Source organism: Lutra lutra, chromosome 16 (genome assembly GCF_902655055.1).
Source record: "Lutra lutra chromosome 16, mLutLut1.2, whole genome shotgun sequence".
NCBI lineage: Eukaryota > Metazoa > Chordata > Mammalia > Carnivora > Mustelidae > Lutra > Lutra lutra.
Window position 1 is genome coordinate 55,596,547 of NC_062293.1, and position 18,674 is coordinate 55,615,220.

The window sequence follows — 18,674 nt, forward strand, 5'->3', positions numbered from 1 at the left end:
GTTTCTTATATTTTCATTTCCAGTGTCTATCAGAGAATCAGGCACATACTAAGCATTGATATTTGCTGAAAACGTGAAGGATGGCTGGAAAAGCTGAGTGGCTCCTATTGTAAAGGGTCTTATGCACCATGGGCTAAGACATTAAACTTTAATGTAGATCAAGCACATTTTGCACTATGAGACCCTCAATGGCTGAGGAATGTGAATGCATGGGGTAAGGTACTAGAATCTGCGCAGTGTGGTAAATACCAAGATCCCCCCATACATCCTATTTATTCTACATTTCAAAACATGAGAAAAGGGAACTTCTCTGTTTTTTTTTTTTTTTTAAATTAAGTGATACAGATGTTCAGATGAAATTTCTAGAACTGTACAACCTGGGGATCAGGAGGAGAACATCACTCTGAGGCTCAATATAAAGGTAGCAGATGCATTTCTGTTTGGGGAATGAGAGGACTCATTTCCACTGTGGCAGGATCACTGACTGAGAAGCTGAGTTGTGATTTCCACAGCATCACTATTTTCCTCTTCTCTGTCCTAAGCGATTGCGGTTCCTCTAGTTCAGAGCCCAAGAGCACCCAAAGCAGATTTGCAATCCTGGCTCTTGTTTTTGTCCTTCAGGAACTTAACAAAGGGTCTTTTGAGATAAGGATGAGGAAAGTATCAGGAAGGGTCTGTGGGGAGCTGATGTGTAAGCTAATATATGAATGAAAAATGTCAGCCATTTTAAGATCCGTGGGAGACATTCCAGGTGGAGTGACAGTGAGTATAGGATCATCAGGTTCTGGGGTGCCTGGGTGGCTCAGTCAGTTAAACGTCTGCCTTTGGCTCAGGTCGTGATCTCAGGGTCCTGGGATCGAGCCCCGCATTGGGCTCCCTGCTCGGTGGGGAGTCTGCTTCCTCCTCTCTCTCTGCCTCTCCCCTCCGCTCATGCTTTCTCTCTCTCTCTCTTTCTCTTTCTCAAGTGAATACATAAAATCTTGAAAGAAAGAAAAGTCCCCAGGTTCTGGCTGCAATCTTGGAGGGCTCAAAGAACAGCAAAGAAAGGTAGGGGTGTAGGGGGGTGAGTATAAAATGAGATAAAAGAGGTAAGCAGGGGTCAGCTATGCAGGAACTGGTACTTGGAATTTTATTCTAAGGACAACAGAAGCATTGGAGGGTTTTTAGCATGAAACTGGCCTGAGGGCATTGCATTTAAAAATGGAGGGGGTGCAGGGAGGGAAGTGGAGGCAGTGTTCTGGTTATTGAACAGGGATTGTATTATTTTCCTAGATTTTTTTCCCTATGAACTACTGACTGTTTCCCTGATCCCAAAAGCCTTAAAATCACTTTCTAGTTCCATCAACTTCTTTTCATTCATTTCAATAGCATTATTGAGATAGAATGCAAGTACCATAAAATTCACTTTTTGAAAGTGTCCGAAGCAATGGTTTTGAGCCTATTCACAGAACTGTCCCATCATTACCACTATTAAAACATTTTCTTCAACTCCAGAAGGAAAAAAGCATCCCACGGGGAGTCATTCCCTATCCCTGACTCCTACCTCAGCCCCGTGCAATGCCTCTGTTAAATCAGACTCTTCTGGACATTTCATATAAATAGATTTATGCAAGTATGGGCATTTTGTGAATGGTCTCTTTCACTCATAATGCGTCAAGGCTCATCTGTGCCGAGGCATGTATCCGTACATCATTCCTCCCTGTCGCTGAGTAGGTTTCAAACCACTGTGTAGGTTTCAAAAGTTGTTTATCCATTTATCAACTGGTGAATGAGCTATTTCCACACTCAGCCAATTAGGAATCCATCCACTTTCAACAGTATCTTTTGCAAGGTAAATATAGAAGTATCCCCATCCTTCCCTTTATCTTCCTTTCCCCTACTCTGCCAGACACGTTATACCTTTACGTTGCTATGTTTGATAATATTTATATTCTGTCTTGGCCTTGTAGTTAGACCTTTTCTATTTTCTGTGATCGAGGGTTGAAGACCGATCGTGGCTTACATTCCACTGGCTGTAGAGAGTTTTCACTGCGGGAGAAAGTTGTTCCCTGGTCTACGTTGTGTTCTCTGTGGGCCTAGAGTCATAACTTGACAGAAGACGTTCTCAGCATCAACCCAAGGTCAAATGGATACTCTTTTCTTATACTCCATATGGTGATCAATATCAAGTTATGTTTACTTACAAAAAATATTTGGACCATGACTTTTTTCTCTTGTTCTTAATTGCTTTTCTTTCACTTTGTTAAAAGACATATGCCTCAGGCCCCATAACTGAGAAGTTTAATAAAAACACATAAGAACTTTCATCTTGTTGACCTATTCTTGTTTTGAATATATCCATTTTTTTTTAGTGTATCCATTTCTGAGGTCTTGTGTTGGACACCAGGGACTTCCTGCCCTATTTTGGATTCACTGCTTTCTAGGTCCTCTGACAGCTAAAATGCTAGGACTTTTTTTTTTTTTTCCTGATTCTTGATTTTTTTGAAACCCATGGTTTTTTCATTTTTCACTCTCATTTTTCCATAGTATATTCTCAAGTAACTTACTCGAAAGGGTGCATAACCCTGATTTTTACTGCAGCATTATTTACAGTAGCCAAATTATGGAGGCAGCCCAAGTGTCCACTGAGAGATGAATAGATAGGGAAGTGGTACAGATACAATGGACTATGACTCAGCTGTAAGAAAGAAAGAAATCTTGCTATTTGCAATGACATGGATGGAACTAGAGAGTATAATGCTAAGTGAAGTAGGTCAGTCAGAGACAGACAAATTCCACAGCATGTTACTCATATGTGGAATTTAACAAGCAAAACAAATGAGCAAAGGTGAAAAAAAAAAAAAACAACGAGAAATAAACCAAGAAAGAGACTCTTAACTCTAGAGAGCAAACTGATGGTTACCAGAGGGGAGGTGGGTGGGGGGTGGGTGATGTGGGTCATGGGGGTTAAGGAGCACACTTGTGATGATGTATGGAAGTGTTGAACCACGATATTGTACGCCTGGATTGAGTATTACATTGTGTGTCAAGTGGAATTTGCATAAAAGCAAATAGCAAAAAAGCAAAAATAAAATAAACTAAAAAAGGGGGTGCACAAGAAGTAAGATTTAGGACTCTGATAATATCTTTTTTTTTTTTTTTTTTTTTTTTTTTAGGACTCTGATAATATCTTGAATGACAACTTGGTTGGCACAGAATTGGTTTTGAAACCATTTCCCTCAGAACTCTGAAGGAGTGGTCTCCTGGTCTTCTAGGACCCAGTACTGCTGATGAGAAGTTCCCGTGTCGCTCTGAACCTCACTCCTACTTTGGGTCCCCTGGGCCTACCTCCTCAGTCCCTCACCCAACCAAGAAACTTACTGTTTGCCCTTGACCCCTGACTTCTGAAATTCCATTATGATGCGTCTTTGAGACAGTCTGTTTGAATCTATTCAGTTCAGTACTGACTGAGCCCCGCTAATCTCATGTTTCTCTTGTTCTAGAAAGTTCTAAAATTCCCATTGGCAACATGTTGCACAGAGATCAATCTTTTCCATGTCATCTTGACTCTTGCACTTTGTCTGTGTATCATATATATTTTTTACATACACATTTTATATCTACATATGGACATAAGTATCCCTATCCTTATAAAACATATACATTGACTAAAAACAAATATATATAAAATATACATTTTTTTTTTTTACTGTACCCACATATACATAATTCTGTCTGGGGGGGTTCCTTGACTTTACCTTCCGATGCTCTCACTGAATTTTATGTCATCAATGACACAATTATACATTTCAAAGAGCTCTTTACAAATCTCTGATAGTTTTTCTTATTTTTTTAATAGCATCTCATCCCCCTTTTCTGGGTATCATTTTTAAAATTTTCTTAAAGGATACTAGTTAGAACTTTCGAAACACTCTCTACCTTATTCACACTGGCATCAGATACTGTGTGTACATGTGTGTGTGCGTGTGTGCGTGTGTGCGTGTGCAAGCGTGCACGTGCGGGGTGGGGGTGGGGAGGTGGTGGGGAGTGTCTATCAGTCCGCCTTTGTCTCTCAGGCTGTTGACTTTCTCCAGGATCTGCGGAGCCTCAAGTGTAAATGAAGAGCAGCACTGCGTTTTCTAGAAGGCAGGGATGGCTGGATATGCTCAGGGATGCCCTCCCAGAATGAGAGCTGGTGCCAGTGATTAGAGCTCAGCCTTTGATCTTTCACTTGTGGAGGAGTCAGCAGGTGACTGACCTCCAGGCTGAGGGGCCCCAGAGAGAACAGGCTGACCATACACAGAGGCACCAGTACTCCAAGAGCAGTCAGAGCTTCCCCCCCAGAGTTTATTAAGTTACTGTAGACTCTTCTTTCCGGCTGTGGGCTAAGTGCCCGGCTGTACGTGTTCTGCCTTCTTGGGAATCTGGGACTAGAAGGGGGAGCTGGGAGGAGAGAGTAGGGAGCCAGGTGGAAAAATTATAGGGTAAATTGACTTCATGTTCCCTGCTTGGTGGTTTGCAGTTCTGTTTCTTGCTCCTGTCCTCCTTCGCTAGCGACTCCAAGCCCAGGGCCTCCACAGGGTTTGGCTGGGCTGACTCCAGGGCCCTCCTCTCCTGAAGCCCTTCTGAGTAGATTCTGGCTTGTGGCCCTCCTGCCCCATGGGTTCCATCAACTTGCTTTCATCCACTTTCCAGAAACTGATTCAGATCCCTTTCCAGAAACTGATCCAGAAACCCTTCCAGGTTCCATACTTCTAATTCCTTTTTCTCAAAAAATGAATTCATATGACCATGGTTAGGGAGCTCAGTCAGCTGTCTCAAAGCAGAACCTTGCTAGGTGTTTTCAATGAATGGACTTTTGGGAGGACAGGCAGATGGCACAAATGAGAAGTGGGTAGAAAATGCCGGTTGTACCAATAGCCTTTCACAGAGAGCATCTGTCTTATCTGAGGAGCAGAAAACAATCATGAAAAAGGAGGAAAGAAAAAGAAGGACACAGAATGTGGGCCAACTCACCAAAAAACAGGAAAAGTAAGATTCTGAATAGGAAAGAGTGCTGAAAATGGGGAGGTCAGGTCATGTTGTCTCAGGAGACTTCCCAGAGCATCTGGGGAGAACGTGGACTGTTCTGGTCACAGGACATGAGCTCCCATGCCCTGTCTATCAGGATCCTCATTGAACCTAACACCCCTCCAGGGAAGGGGCACCTTTTAGGATCAGAGCCTTTAAGAGGAAAGCCCTTGGTCTGGCATTCAATGCCCCTTGGATCATGGTCCCATATTACCTTCTAGTTCAACTGCTCATTCTCTGCCCCCATGCCCTTCTGTTTCCTGTTGCTGGGTTGACAATCTCTGTGTTTCTCCATCTAGCCCTCTGCCCACTCTTTGCCTCCTCCAGGAAGGCCCTCAAGCCCTTCTCTACCTTGACGATGTCTATCAACTGCACTTGGGAGGAGGGAGGTTGGGCATGGGGACAGTGGACAGGCAAAATCTACCACGACTGGGATGGACCAGGTCATGTTTTGCTTTCTTAGGTGACATGGAAGCTGAGAGATGGAGAGATGGAGGCCAATGGCAATTTACAATTCTATTTACCGAGACCCGGGGCTTAATCTCTCCCACAGTATTGTATTCTGTGCTCAAAATGCCATCTGGTATGGCGTAGGAGGAACGTGCCCCCCGCCTCGCCCCCCCAGCTCCTCAGGGGTGGAGCACATTCTCTCTCACAGAACCCTCCCTGAGGTATCCTGGAGAAGTAACGCCAGCCCAGTGTCCTCGTCTGTGAAGTCGGTCATCTGCCCCATTGGCCTCAGGGGTTTTGGGGGTCTGGTGGGATATGTCACATAAAGGCACTTGTGAACTCTATGGTGGTGGTCATGGGGTTCCCAAAGGTATTACTGCATAGGAAATAAAAAAATCTATCCGTGTTCCTGTACCCCAGGATCCTCTTCTGTGGAACTCGTCACATTCTGCTCCAAGGTACAGTTACTTGTGCGCACGCACTTCTACTGTGGCAATATCTGTGTGTTCTGGAATGTTAGCATCTGTGAAGTTGCTCAGTAAAACTAACCGACTTCCAGAAAAATGGGATGAGGGCAGACCACTCAGAAAATACGCAACTGTCTATCCAAAGCCCAAAAGATGTAACAATGCATCGTAACCTCAATAAAAATGCTAGCTAGCGGGGGAGGAGTCAAGATGGCGGAGAAGTAGCAGGCTGAGACTACTTCAGGTAGCGGGAGATCAGCTAAATAGCTTATCTAAAGATTACAAACACCTATAAATCCAACGGGAGATTGAAGAGAAGAAGAACAGCAATTCCAGAAACAGAAAATCAACCACTTTCTGCAAGGTAGGACTGGCGGAGAAGTGAATCCAAAGCGACGGGAAGATAGACCGCGGGGGGAGGGGCCGGCTCCCGGCGAGCGGCGGAACAACGGAACACAAAATCAGGACTTTTAAAAGTCTGTTCCGCTGAGGGACATCGCTCCAGAAGCTTAACTGGGGTGAAGCCCAGGTGGGGTCAGCGCGGCCTCAGGTCCCACAGGGTCACAGAAGGATCGGGGGTGTCTGAGTGTCGCAGAGCTTACCGGTATTAGAACAGGGAAGCCGGCTACAGAGACAGAGCCGAGGAGTGAGCTCTAAACTCGGGGTTACCTAAAACCGGTCGCAGGCTCAGTCAGCTCGGAGCGCGGCCGGAGGCCAGGGTGACGGCAGTCATTGGGCGCTGTTCTCTGAGGGCGCACTGAGGAGTGGGGCCCTGGGCTCTCGGCTCCTCCGGGCCGGAGACTGGGAGGCTGCCATCTTCATTCCTGCCCTCTGGAACTCTACGGAAAGCGCTCAGGGAACAAAAGCTCCCGAAAGTAAACCCAGCAAACCGGGGCAGATTACTCAGCCCGGCCCCAGGTAAGGGCGGTGCAACTCCACCTGGGGCAAAGACACTTGAGAATCACTACAACAGGCCCCTCCCCCAGAAGATCAACGAGAAACCCAGCCAGGACCAAGTTCACCTACCAAGGAGTGCAGTTTCAATACCAAGGAGAGCGGCGGAATTCCAGAGGAGAAGAAAGCAAAGCATGGAACTCATGGCTTTCTCCCCATGATTCTTTAGCCTTGCAGTTAATTTAATTTTTTTTCTATTCTTCTGCTAAATTTTTTAACGTTTTTTAAATAGTTTATCTAATATATATATATAAATATTTTTCCTTTTTATATTTTTTATCAGCTTTCTTTTTTTAATAGTTTTTTTTTTCTCTTTTCTTCTTCTGAACCCCTTTTTATCCCCTTTCTCCCCCTCACGATTTGGGATCTCTTCTGATTTGGCTAAAGCATATTTTCCTGGGGTTGTTGCCACCCTTTTAGTATTTTACTTGCTCCTTCATATACTCTTATCTGGACAAAATGACAAGGCGGAAAAATTCACAACAAAAAAAAAGAACAAGAAGCAATACCAAAGGCTAGGGACCTAATCAATACAGACATTGGTAATATGTCAGATCTAGAGTTCAGAATGATGATTCTCAAGGTTCTAGCCGGGCTTGAAAAAGGCATGGAAGATATTAAAGCAACCCTCTCAGGAGATATAAAAGCCCTTTCTGGAGAAATAAAAGAACTAAAATCTAACCAAGTTGAAATAAAAAAAGCTATTAATGAGGTGCAATAAAAAATGGAGGCTCTCACTGCTAGGATAAATGAGGCAGAAGAAAGAATTAGCAATATAGAAGACCAAATGACAGAGAATAAAGAAGCTGAGCAAAAGAGGAACAAACAGTACTGGACCACGAGGGGAGAATTCGAGAGATAAGTGACATCATAGACGAAACAACATTAGAATAATTGGGATTCCAGAAGAAGAGGAAACGGAGAGGGGAGCAGAAGGTATATTGGAGAGAATTATTGGAAAGAATTTCCCCAATATGGCAAAGGGAACAAGCATCAAAAATCCAGGAGGTACAGAGAACCCCCCTCAAAATCAATAGGACTAGGTCCACACCCCGTCACCTAATAGTAAAATTTACAAGTCTTAGTGACAAAGAAAAGATCCTGAAAGCAGCCCGGGAAAAGAAGTCTGTAACATACAATGGTAAAATTATTAGATTGGCAGCAGACTTATCCACAGAGACCTGGCAGGCCAGAAAGAGCTGGCATGATATATTCAGAGTACTAAATGAGAAAAACATGCAGCCAAGAATACTATATCCAGCTAGGCTATCATTGAAAATAGACGGAGAGATTAAAAGCTTCCAGGACAAACAAAAACTGACAGAATTTGCAAACACCAAACCAGCTCTACAGGAAATATTGAAAGGGGTCCTCTAAGCAAAGAGAGACCCTAAAAGTAGTAGATCAGAAAGAAACAGAGACAATATACAATAACAGTCACCTTACAGGCAATACAATGGCACTAAATTCATATTTCTCAATACTTACCGTGAATGTTAATGGGCTAAATGCTCCAATCAAAAGACACAGGGTATCAGAATGGATCAAAAAACAAAACCCATCTATATGTTGCCTACAAGAAACTCATCTTAAACCCGAAGACACCTCCAGGTTTAAAGTGAGGGGGTGGAAAAGAATTGACCATGCTAATGGACATCAGAAGAAAGCAGGAGTGGCAATCCTTATAGCAGATCAATTAGATTTTAAGCCAACGACTATAATAAGAGATGAGGAAGGACACTATATCATACTCAAAGGAACTGTCCAACAAGAAGATCTAACAATTTTAAATATCTATGCCCCTAACGTGGGAGCAGCCAACTCTATAAACCAATTAATAACAAAATCAAAGAAACACATCGACAAGAATACAATAATAGTAGGGGATTTTAACACTCCCCTCACTGAAATGGACAGATCATCCAAGCAAAAGATCAACAAGGAAATCAAGGCCTTAAATGACACACTGGACCAGATGGACATCACTGATATATTCAGAACATTTCATCCCAAAGCAACAGAATACACATTCTTCTCTAGTGCACATAGAACATTCTCGAGAATAGATCACATTCTAGGTCCTAAATCAAGTCTCAACCGGTATCAAAAGATTGGGATCATTCCCTGCATATTTTCAGACCACAATGCTCTAAAGCTAGAACTCAATCACAAGAGGAAATTTGGAAAGAACCCAAGTACATGGAGACTAAACAGCATCCTTCTAAAGAATGAATGGGTCAATCAGGAAATTAAAGAAGAATTGAAAAAATTTATGGAAACAAATGATAATGAAAACACAACGGTTCAGAATCTGTGGGACACAACAAAGGCAGTCCTGAGAGGAAAATATATAGCGGTACAAGCCTTTCTCAAGAAACAAGAAAGGTCTCAGGTACACAACCTAACCCTACACCTAAAGGAGCTGGAGAAAGAACAAGAAAGAAACCCTAAACCCAGCAGGAGAAGAGAAATCATAAAGATCAGAGCAGAAATCAATGAAATAGAAACCAAAAAAACAATAGAACAAATCAACGAAACTAGGAGCTGGTTCTTTGAAAGAATTAATAAGATTGATAACCCCCTGGCCAGACTTATCAAAAAGAAAAGAGAAAGGACCCAAATAAATAAAATCATGAATGAAAGAGGAGAGATCACAACGAACACCAAAGAAATACAGACAATTATAAGAACATACTATGAGCAACTCTACGCCAACAAATTTGACAATCTGGAAGAAATGGATGCATTCCTAGAGACATATAAACTACCACAACTGAACCCGGAAGACATAGAAAGCCTGAACAGACCCATAACCAGTAAGGAGATTGAAACAGTCATCAAAAATCTCCAAACAAACAAAAGCCCAGGGCCAGACGGCTTCCCGGGGGAATTCTACCAAACATTTAAAGAAGAACTAATTCCTATTCTCCTGAAACTGTTCCAAAAAATAGAAATAGAAGGAAAACTTCCAAACTCATTTTATGAGGCCAGCATCACCTTGATCCCAAAACCAGACAAGGATCCCAACAAAAAAGAGAACTACAGACCAATATCCTTGATGAACACAGATGCAAAAATTCTCGCCAAAATACTAGCCAATAGGATTCAACAGTACATTAAAAGGATTATTCACCACGACCAAGTGGGATTTATTCCAGGGCTGCAAGGTTGGTTCAACATCCGCAAATCAATCAATGTGATCAACACATTAATAAAAGAAAGAACAAGAATCATATGATACTCTCCATAGATGCTGAAAAAGCATTTGACAAAGTACAGCATCCCTTCCTGATCAAAACTCTTCAAAGTGTAGGGATAGACGGCCCATACCTCAATATTATCAAAGCCATCTATGAAAAACCCACCGCAAATATCATTCTCAATGGAGAAAAACTGAAAGCTTTTCCGCTAAGGTCAGGAACACGGCAGGGATGTCCGTTATCACCACTGCTATTCAACATAGTACTAGAAGTCCTAGCCTCAGCAATCAGACAGCAAAAGGAAATTAAAGGCATCCAAATCGGCAAAGAAGAAGTCAAACTATCACTCTTCGCAGATGATATGATACTATATGTGGAAAACCCAAAAGACTCCACTCCAAAACTGCTAGAACTTGTACAGGAATTCAGTCAAGTGTCAGGATATAAAATCAATGCACAGAAATCAGTTGCATTTCTCTACACCAACAACAAGACAGAAGAAAGAGAAATTAAGGAGTCCATCCCATTTACAATTGCACCCAAAACTATAAGATACCTAGGAATAAACCTAACCAAAGAGACTAAGAATCTATACTCAGAAAACTATAAAGTACTCCTGAAAGAAATTGAGGAAGACACAAAGAAATGGAAAAATGTTCCATGCTCCTGGATTGGAAGAATAAATATTTTGAAAATGTCTATGCTACCTAAAGCAATCTACACATTTAATGCAATTCCTATCAAAGTACCATCCATTTTTTTCAAAGAAATGGAACAAATAATCCTAAAATTTATATGGAACCAGAAAAGACCTCGAATAGCCAAAGGAATATTGAAAAAGAAAGCCAAAGTTGGTGGCATCACAATTTCAGACTTCAAGCTCTATTACAAAGCTGTCATCATCAAGACAGCATGGTACTGGCACAAAGACAGACACATAGATCAATGGAACGGAATAGAGAGCCCAGAAATAGACCCTCAACTCTATGGTCAACTCATCTTCGACAAAGCAGGAAAGAATGTCCAATGGAAAAAAGACAGCCTCTTCAATAAATGGTGTTGGGAAATTGGACAGCCACATGCAGAAAAATGAAATTGGATCATTTCCTTACACCACACACGAAAATAGACTCAAAATGGATGAAGGATCTCAATGTGAGAAAGGAATCCATCAAAATCCTTGAGGAGAACACAGGCAGCAACCTCTTCGACCTCAGCCGCAGCAACATCTTCCTAGGAAAATCACCAAAGGCAAGGGAAGCAAGGGCAAAAATGAACTATTGGGATTTTATCAAGATCAAAAGCTTTTGCACAGCAAAGGAAACAGTGAACAAAACCAAAAGACAACTGACAGAATGGGAGAAGATATTTGCAAATGACATATCAGATAAAGGGCTAGTGTCCAAAATCTATAAAGAACTTAGCAAACTCAACACCCAAAGAACAAATAATCCAATCAAGAAATGGGCAGAGGACATGAACAGACATTTCTGCAAAGAAGACATCCAGATGGCCAACAGACACATGAAAAAGTGCTCCATATCACTCGGCATTAGGGAAATACAAATCAAAACCACCATGAGATATCACCTCACACCAGTCAGAATGGCTAAAATAAACAAGTCAGGAAATGACAGATGCTGGCGAGGATGCGGAGAAAGGGGAACCCTCCTACACTGTTCGTGGGAATGCAAGCTGGTGCAACCACTCTGGAAAACAGCATGGAGGTTCCTCAAAATGTTGAAAATAGAACTACCCTATGACCCTGCAATTGCACTGCTGGGTATTTACCCTAAAGATACAAACGTAGTGATCCAAAGGGGCACGTGCACCCAAATGTTTATAGCAGCAATGTCTACAATAGCCAAACTATGGAAAGAACCTAGATGTCCATCAACAGACGAATGGATAAAGAAGATGTGGTATATATACACAATGGAATACTATGCAGCCATCAAAAGAAATGAAATCTTGCCATTTGCGACGACGTGGATGGAACTAGAGGGTATCATGCTTAGCAAAATAAGTCAATCGGAGAAAGACAACTATCATATGATCTCCCTGATATGAGGGAGAGGAGATGCAATATGGGGGGTTAAGGGGGTAGGAGAAGAATAAATGTAACAAGATGGGATTGGGAGGGAGACAAACCATAAGTGACTCTTATCTCACAAAACAAACTGAGGGTTGATGGGGGGAGGGGTTTGGGAGAGGGGGGTAGAGTTATGGATATTGGGGAGGGTATGTGCTATGGTGAGTGCTGTGAAGTGTGTAAACCTGGCGATTCGCAGACCTGTACCCCTGGGGACAAAATATATGTTTATAAAAAATAAAATTAAAAAAAAAAATGCTAGCTAGCGCCGTTAAATCACTACGGCATTTGGTCCTTGCCCCATGTTGGCCAATACCTTGTAGCTTGTTCTTTCAACCAACAAACCAACCAGCCTTCCTTCCTTTACTTTCTTCTCCCCTTCCTCCTTCCCTTCCTTCCTAAGTTTATTTTTTTAATTTTTAAAAAAGATTTTAGTTATTTATTTGCCAGAGAGAAAGACAGAGAGAGGCAGACAAAAGAAGAAGCAGGCACCCCGTTGAGCAAGGAGCCCCATGCGGCATTCGATCCCAGGACCTTGGGATCATGACCTGAGCCGGAGGCAGACTCTTAATGGCTGAGCCACCCAGGCGTCCCAGTTAATTTACTTTTCTTAGTCATCTCTACACCCAACATGAGGCTCAAACTCACAACCTCAAGATCAAGAGTCACACGCTCTTCCAACTGAGCCAGGCAGGTGCCCTGTTTTATTTTTTATAAGATATCATTTTAAAGGTCATTGCAGTGCCCAATGTGGGGCTCGAACTTACAACCCTGGGATCAAGAATCACACACTCCACTGACTGAGCCAGCCAAGCACCCCAACCTGTGCTTCCTTTTCGAAGAGGTAGGTCACGGGTATACTCACTTCTAATCAAGATGATTTTAATCATGGTTAAAGATCCGTTCTAGACAGAGCCTTCTTCAGTCATCCACTGTTTTAATGCAAGGAGAAATGTCTTCACCTGCCCTGAGCCTCCCCAGAACACAGGAGAAACCATCACAGTTCCAAAGGCCATGGAACCTGTCATACATTCCCTGAGGTTTCAGGGTTTTCCTGAAAGTCTGTACTTGCTGCTAAAAATCTTCATTTTCTGTTGTTCCTCTGACAAATGACTGCCATTGTGGAGGCTTGAAACAACACAACTCAAGTTTCAGGGCTCAGAAGTCTGCAATGGGTCTCATGGGGCATGGATCAAAGTGTGCCAAGGTCAGTCCCTTCTGGAGGCTCTATGAGAAAATCTGTTTTCTTGCCTTTTCCTGTGTGTAGAGGCTGCCTGCTTTGCTGGAACGCGGCCCCTTTCTCCACCTTCAGTGCCAGTGACGGCGGGGGGACACTCACCCTCCTACCCCGCTCTTTTACTTAAAAGACCACTGTGATTACACAGGGCCATCCAGGTTACCCAGGACCATCCCTCCATCCCAAGGTCAGCTGATTAGCAGATTTAATTCTATCAGTGATCCTCATCTTCCATTGCCACATCACATAGTACAGATTCTGGGGACTGGGATGCAGACGTGTCGGGTGAGGGGAGGGAGGGTGGCATTAGTCTGCCTACCACCCTCGGGTCTTTCTAATTGTGAGAAAGCTTGCCCTTGTTCACTTCAAAATGCTTACAAGCTCAGAAACATGACAAAGAAGCAGCATGGCTCCCATAGTCTACCACTATCTGTCCTCTCTAATCCTGTCTGAAGTAATTCACAGGAAAAGGACATGTGCAAGAACAGAACAGGCTGGGACTTAGTTCTCTGCTGGATTGTGAGCTTTCTGATGGAAGGGGTGCCATCTTGCCCTTGCATTCTCCACCACCCTTCCCACAGTGTGGCGCCCCAGGAAAGAGCTCTTGAAATGAACTATGCCTAGGTAGACACATATTTGTACATCTAAGGCAACACTTTGGATTAAGAAAAGCAAGAAAAGCAGTGAGAGACAAAAAAAATTCTAGGCAGGGAAAGCCTCCGCGTACCTTGACTACAAAGTTGTCCTCAGCCTGGAGCTTCAGATCCACCACTGCCTTCCGAACCAGTGCTTCAAAGTTGAGATCTCTCCTCCGGGGCACATCCAGGGCAGGAAAGAGGTCCCCAATGAGGCCCATGAACACAGGTATGTCGTCGGTCACAATCTTGGGGATGTTGAAATCTCGCAAGGAGCGCATCAGGACTTGGTCCTCAGGGCGGTCAGGGTCCCCTCGTTTTAGGGATCCAGCCACCACCAGCACAGACTTGATGGCCCGCAGACCCCAGTCGTAGTGATCCTGAGGGAACATGGCTCAGGTCAGGCGGGCATGCTGGGAGGCAGGACTCCCTATGCCTGTTCTAGCACCTATGAAATTATAGGCAGGTCACTTCGGAGGCCAGGGCAGAGGCTTAGGAAAGGACCAATGACATGGAAGATTGTGGTGGTCACAGATCCCAGCTTCCGGTTTGGCATTAGCTACTCTTCCCTCTATGACTGACCACAAAGCAGACCCAGGGTATACAGGGGTTGGGGGCCAGGGAAAGCAAACAGAACCATTCCTCAACCTATCTGGCTACTCTTCGCATGTTCAGAGAGAGGAAGGGAATCCAGGAGGAAGCCATGTTAGCTTGTAGAGGTGGTCAGGAGGAAGCCAGGTTAGCTCCTAGAGATGGTCAGGAGGAAGCCATGTTAGCTCCCAGAGATGGTCAGGAGGAAGCCAGGTTCACTCATAGAGATGGTCAGGAGGAAGCCATGTTGCTCTTAGAGGTGGTCAGGATAAAGCCAGGTTAGCTCCTAGAGATGGTCAGGAGGAAGCCATGTTAGCCCTTAGAGGTGGTCAGGAGGAAGCCATATTAGCTCCTAGAGATGGTCGAGCCTGAGCTCATGTGCTCTACACTGGGGAGGCCTTCAAATGCTCTGAGAAAAGCAGTGCAGAAAAATTACCAGTAGCAACTAGTAGAAAGGCAAGAGTTTAAATCAAAAGGCAGGGGTTTGGATATAAAGTGGTAGAAAGAAAATGAGATGGATTTAAGAGAGATCCCCAGGTGGAACGCACAACCGTTCATCCACGGTTGGATGGAAAAGAAAATGCCAAGGATGACTCCCAGCGTTCCAGAATTAGCCAGTGAGTAAGTGCGGGTTTGCGTTTGGAAGCACAGAATGCAGAAGTAGCCTGGGGTGGAGACGGGCAGGAAGATGGGCTTTAGAGGCCCAGCTCGGGGAGCTGTGGTGTAGACTGCTACATATACAGGTTTAGAGCTCAAAGGGAGGTTTGGGCTAGATTGGTGGATGTCGACCGCTGGCCTGCAAGTCTGTGGTGCTGGGGAGTCAGCAGATAACACAGTGAGCAAGGAGCCCCAGAAAGCATGGAGAAACAGAAGAGGTTTTTTTTTTTTTTTTTTTAAAGATTTTATTTATTTATTTGACAGACAGAGATCACAAGTAGGCAGAGAGAGAGAGAGAGAGGGAAGCAGGCTCCCTGCCGAGCTGAGAGCCCAATGTGGGGCTCGATCCCAAGATACTGAGATCATGACCTAAGCCGAAGGCAGAGGCTTAACCCACTGAGCCACCCAGGGGCCCCAGCATGGAAGAGGTTTTTAAAGAAATCCAGCTGGGTCAGATTTCATGGGGCTGAGTGTGCCCATGGCTGCAAAGATGGTTCTAGTAAGAGAGGCCTAAAGGGAGGAGAAACTCAATGGAAACAGCCCAAGGATGCTAGACTATGGGAAAAAAAAAGTTTGGGGACCAAATAAGTTTTCGTTTTAATGCTAGGCTAAGAACATGAACACGAGTCTTTGCTGTAGAAGTGGTGAGAGCTTTACTATTCTTACAGAAAACTGACTCTCTGTGAGAAGGCTCCCCTACATTGGCCCAGACCCCATTCAGAGCTAGGTGATCCCACTGGACTGGTGGTCCAGCCAAACTGGAGAGAGTACCTGTTTTGAGAGCAGCTCTTTGCACAACTGGTAAAGGGTGATGAACTTTCTGGCTAACGATCGTGCTTCAATGAATCCTTCTGCCACCAGCATGATCTCGCAGATCAGCTCAAAGTCAGGAACCACCATTGCACAAGGCCTGTGAATGGGAAGACAGAGGACCAAGATGGTTTTCCACCCACAGGTGAAGGGAGGCTTGGAAGACAAGCGACTCTGGTGGAGGTCACAGACAGAGGGATCTGTGATATAAACACTTAGCCCTTAGCAAGGGTTTGATCGGAGATTCCCAATTTAGGGATGAGTTGGCTAAGGATTAAAGATACGGACTCTCTTGTCCAAGGAGATGGATAAGAATCTATTTCTCATTTTCACAGTGCATGTCTCCTCCAAGTCTAGACACCTGGGGCTTATTCTGTGCTTATGTACATATAAATGCGAACATCTGATGCTAAGGTCTAAAATAAATACCCAATAACTCCATCTGGCCAAAGAATGCATATATGAGGGGCGCCTGGGTGGCTTAGCTGGTTAAGTGACTGACTTGATTTCGGCTCAGGTCAGATCTCAGCGTCATGAGACTGAACGCCACACTGAGCTCCGTGCTCGGTGCAGAGTCTGCTTGGGATTCTCTCTTCCTCCCCTCCCCTCCCCCTGCTCTCATGTTCTCTCTCTCTTTAAAATAAATAAATAAAGTTTTTTAAAAAATGGCATGTATGGGAATAGAGGGGAATTTTTGTCTATAAGGATTTAATATAGTTTCTGCCCCCCCCCCCCACTAGCTCTGGAAACATTTGATTTTTAAATTACTTATTTTTAAAGTTAACTTATTAGGTATGTAACAGGGGCCTAAGATTGTTTACATTTAGCTGCATTTTCCCTAGACAGATATAAAATTTTCGAAAACATATCATTCAAGAACATTTTTCCTTTAAATTATTTTCCATTGTGTTCAAATTCAAAGGGGGAACCAAACACGTAGAGTCTCAAAATTATTTTGCAGCTTGAAATAAGGTTAAGTATGAGTCCACTGGGACACCTGGGTGGCTCAGTGGGTTAAGCCTCTGCCTTCGGCTCAGGTCATGATGTCAGGGTCCTGGAATCGAGCCCCACATCAGGCTCTCTGCTCAGCAGGGAGCCTGCTTCCTCCTTTCTCTCTCTCTGCCTGCCACTCTGCCTACTTGTGATCTCTCTGTCAAATAAATAATTTTTTAAAAAAATCTTAAAATAAAAAGTATGTATCCACAGAACAGAAGGCCATGGAAAATAATGCTAGAGGAGAAAAACTACTTAATGGGATCGGAAAATATTAGTTAACGAAGGCAGGGTCATACTTTAGATTGGGTCTTATCCTAAGTTTAAAAAAGAAATACTATGCCCACCAGATATTGGAAGGGAGCTTGCCAAAGGGCTACAACCATCTCTGGACGATAGTTTTCAGATGGGGAGGGCAAGAGTTCTGGAGTCAGACTGTCTGGGTCTGAAACCCTGTTCTGTGGCTTGCTGCCTGCGCTCCTAGCTAATGCCAGGAACGGTTCTGACCTGGGCAATGTGCTGGCCTTGTTTTCTCCCTGTACGAGGGGGGTACCCAGCTCACAGGTAGGGCTTTTGTGAAAATGAAGTATCAAAATAGATGTTCATATTTATTGTTTTTATGCATATTTTTCTCCACCCCCTTCCGATTTTCTGGTGTAAATGTTCCCTTTAAATTTGGCGGGGAAATGGCAAAGAGTGGCTCTGATCAGGGTGATAAGCTACCTCTGCTATTGCTTGTGAACACAAAACTCACTTAAATACTTTGTGCAAATGAACAGCTACCACGTGGGGCAGCCTGGTGATATTCCAACCAGCTCTTGGTAGCAGTGGCCATGGGCCTGGATGGGGGGATGCCCACACTCTGTGACACTCTGTCACTCCTAGGGATCTGCCACCGCTGGAGCACACAGGGACCGGACCGAGGGACGGAGTGCATGGGGGTGGAGGTGGTTCAGCGGTTTCCTGGGCTCCACATCCTCGAGAGTGCAGAGGTTCTGGGTCCCCAGATGAAGCCGACCTCTGTGTCATGACTCCCAGGGCCTCTCTGGCTTAGGTCACGGTCCAGCAGGCAGAGAATCAGAAGCCACAAGGCATCTTCTGCAGCTGGGCTGCCTTCTCTGCCCTGAGACAAAGAACAGAGACTCCAGCCCCTTCTAGAAAATGCATTTGCATTTTCTTATTACGATACAGATTTTAAAGCATGGCAATCTCCACCGGTGGCCAAGGGGAAACAGAAGAGGCGTTCTTGTACCTCACTACCAGGGGTGTGGTTCGGCAGTGCTCTTGTACAGAAAGTAATTTGTCAATGTGTATCAAGAGCCTTGAAAACACACCTCCCTGTTGACTCAGTGATTCCGCTGCTGGGAAGCTAGCCAAAGAAAATAATCACACATACAGAGAAAAGGACTTATGTACAAAGATGTACATTACAGCAGTATGTATACATTTCTTTTAAATGTTAGAAACTATCTTAATATTTAAATATGGGGGGTACTTAATTACACCGTGGGCCATGTACTTGGCAGAATAAAATGGAGC

General features: G+C 44.0%; 1 protein-coding gene across 1 annotated transcript in view; it reads right to left on the minus strand.

The window, feature by feature from the left end:
• Positions 1-18,674, minus strand: part of DNAH9 (dynein axonemal heavy chain 9) — a 342,755-nt gene that overhangs the window by 191,132 nt on the left and 132,949 nt on the right. Inside the window, 2 exon segments of the mRNA XM_047707126.1 lie at positions 14,177-14,464; positions 16,104-16,242. Coding sequence (XP_047563082.1) covers positions 14,177-14,464; positions 16,104-16,242 — 427 coding nt within the window.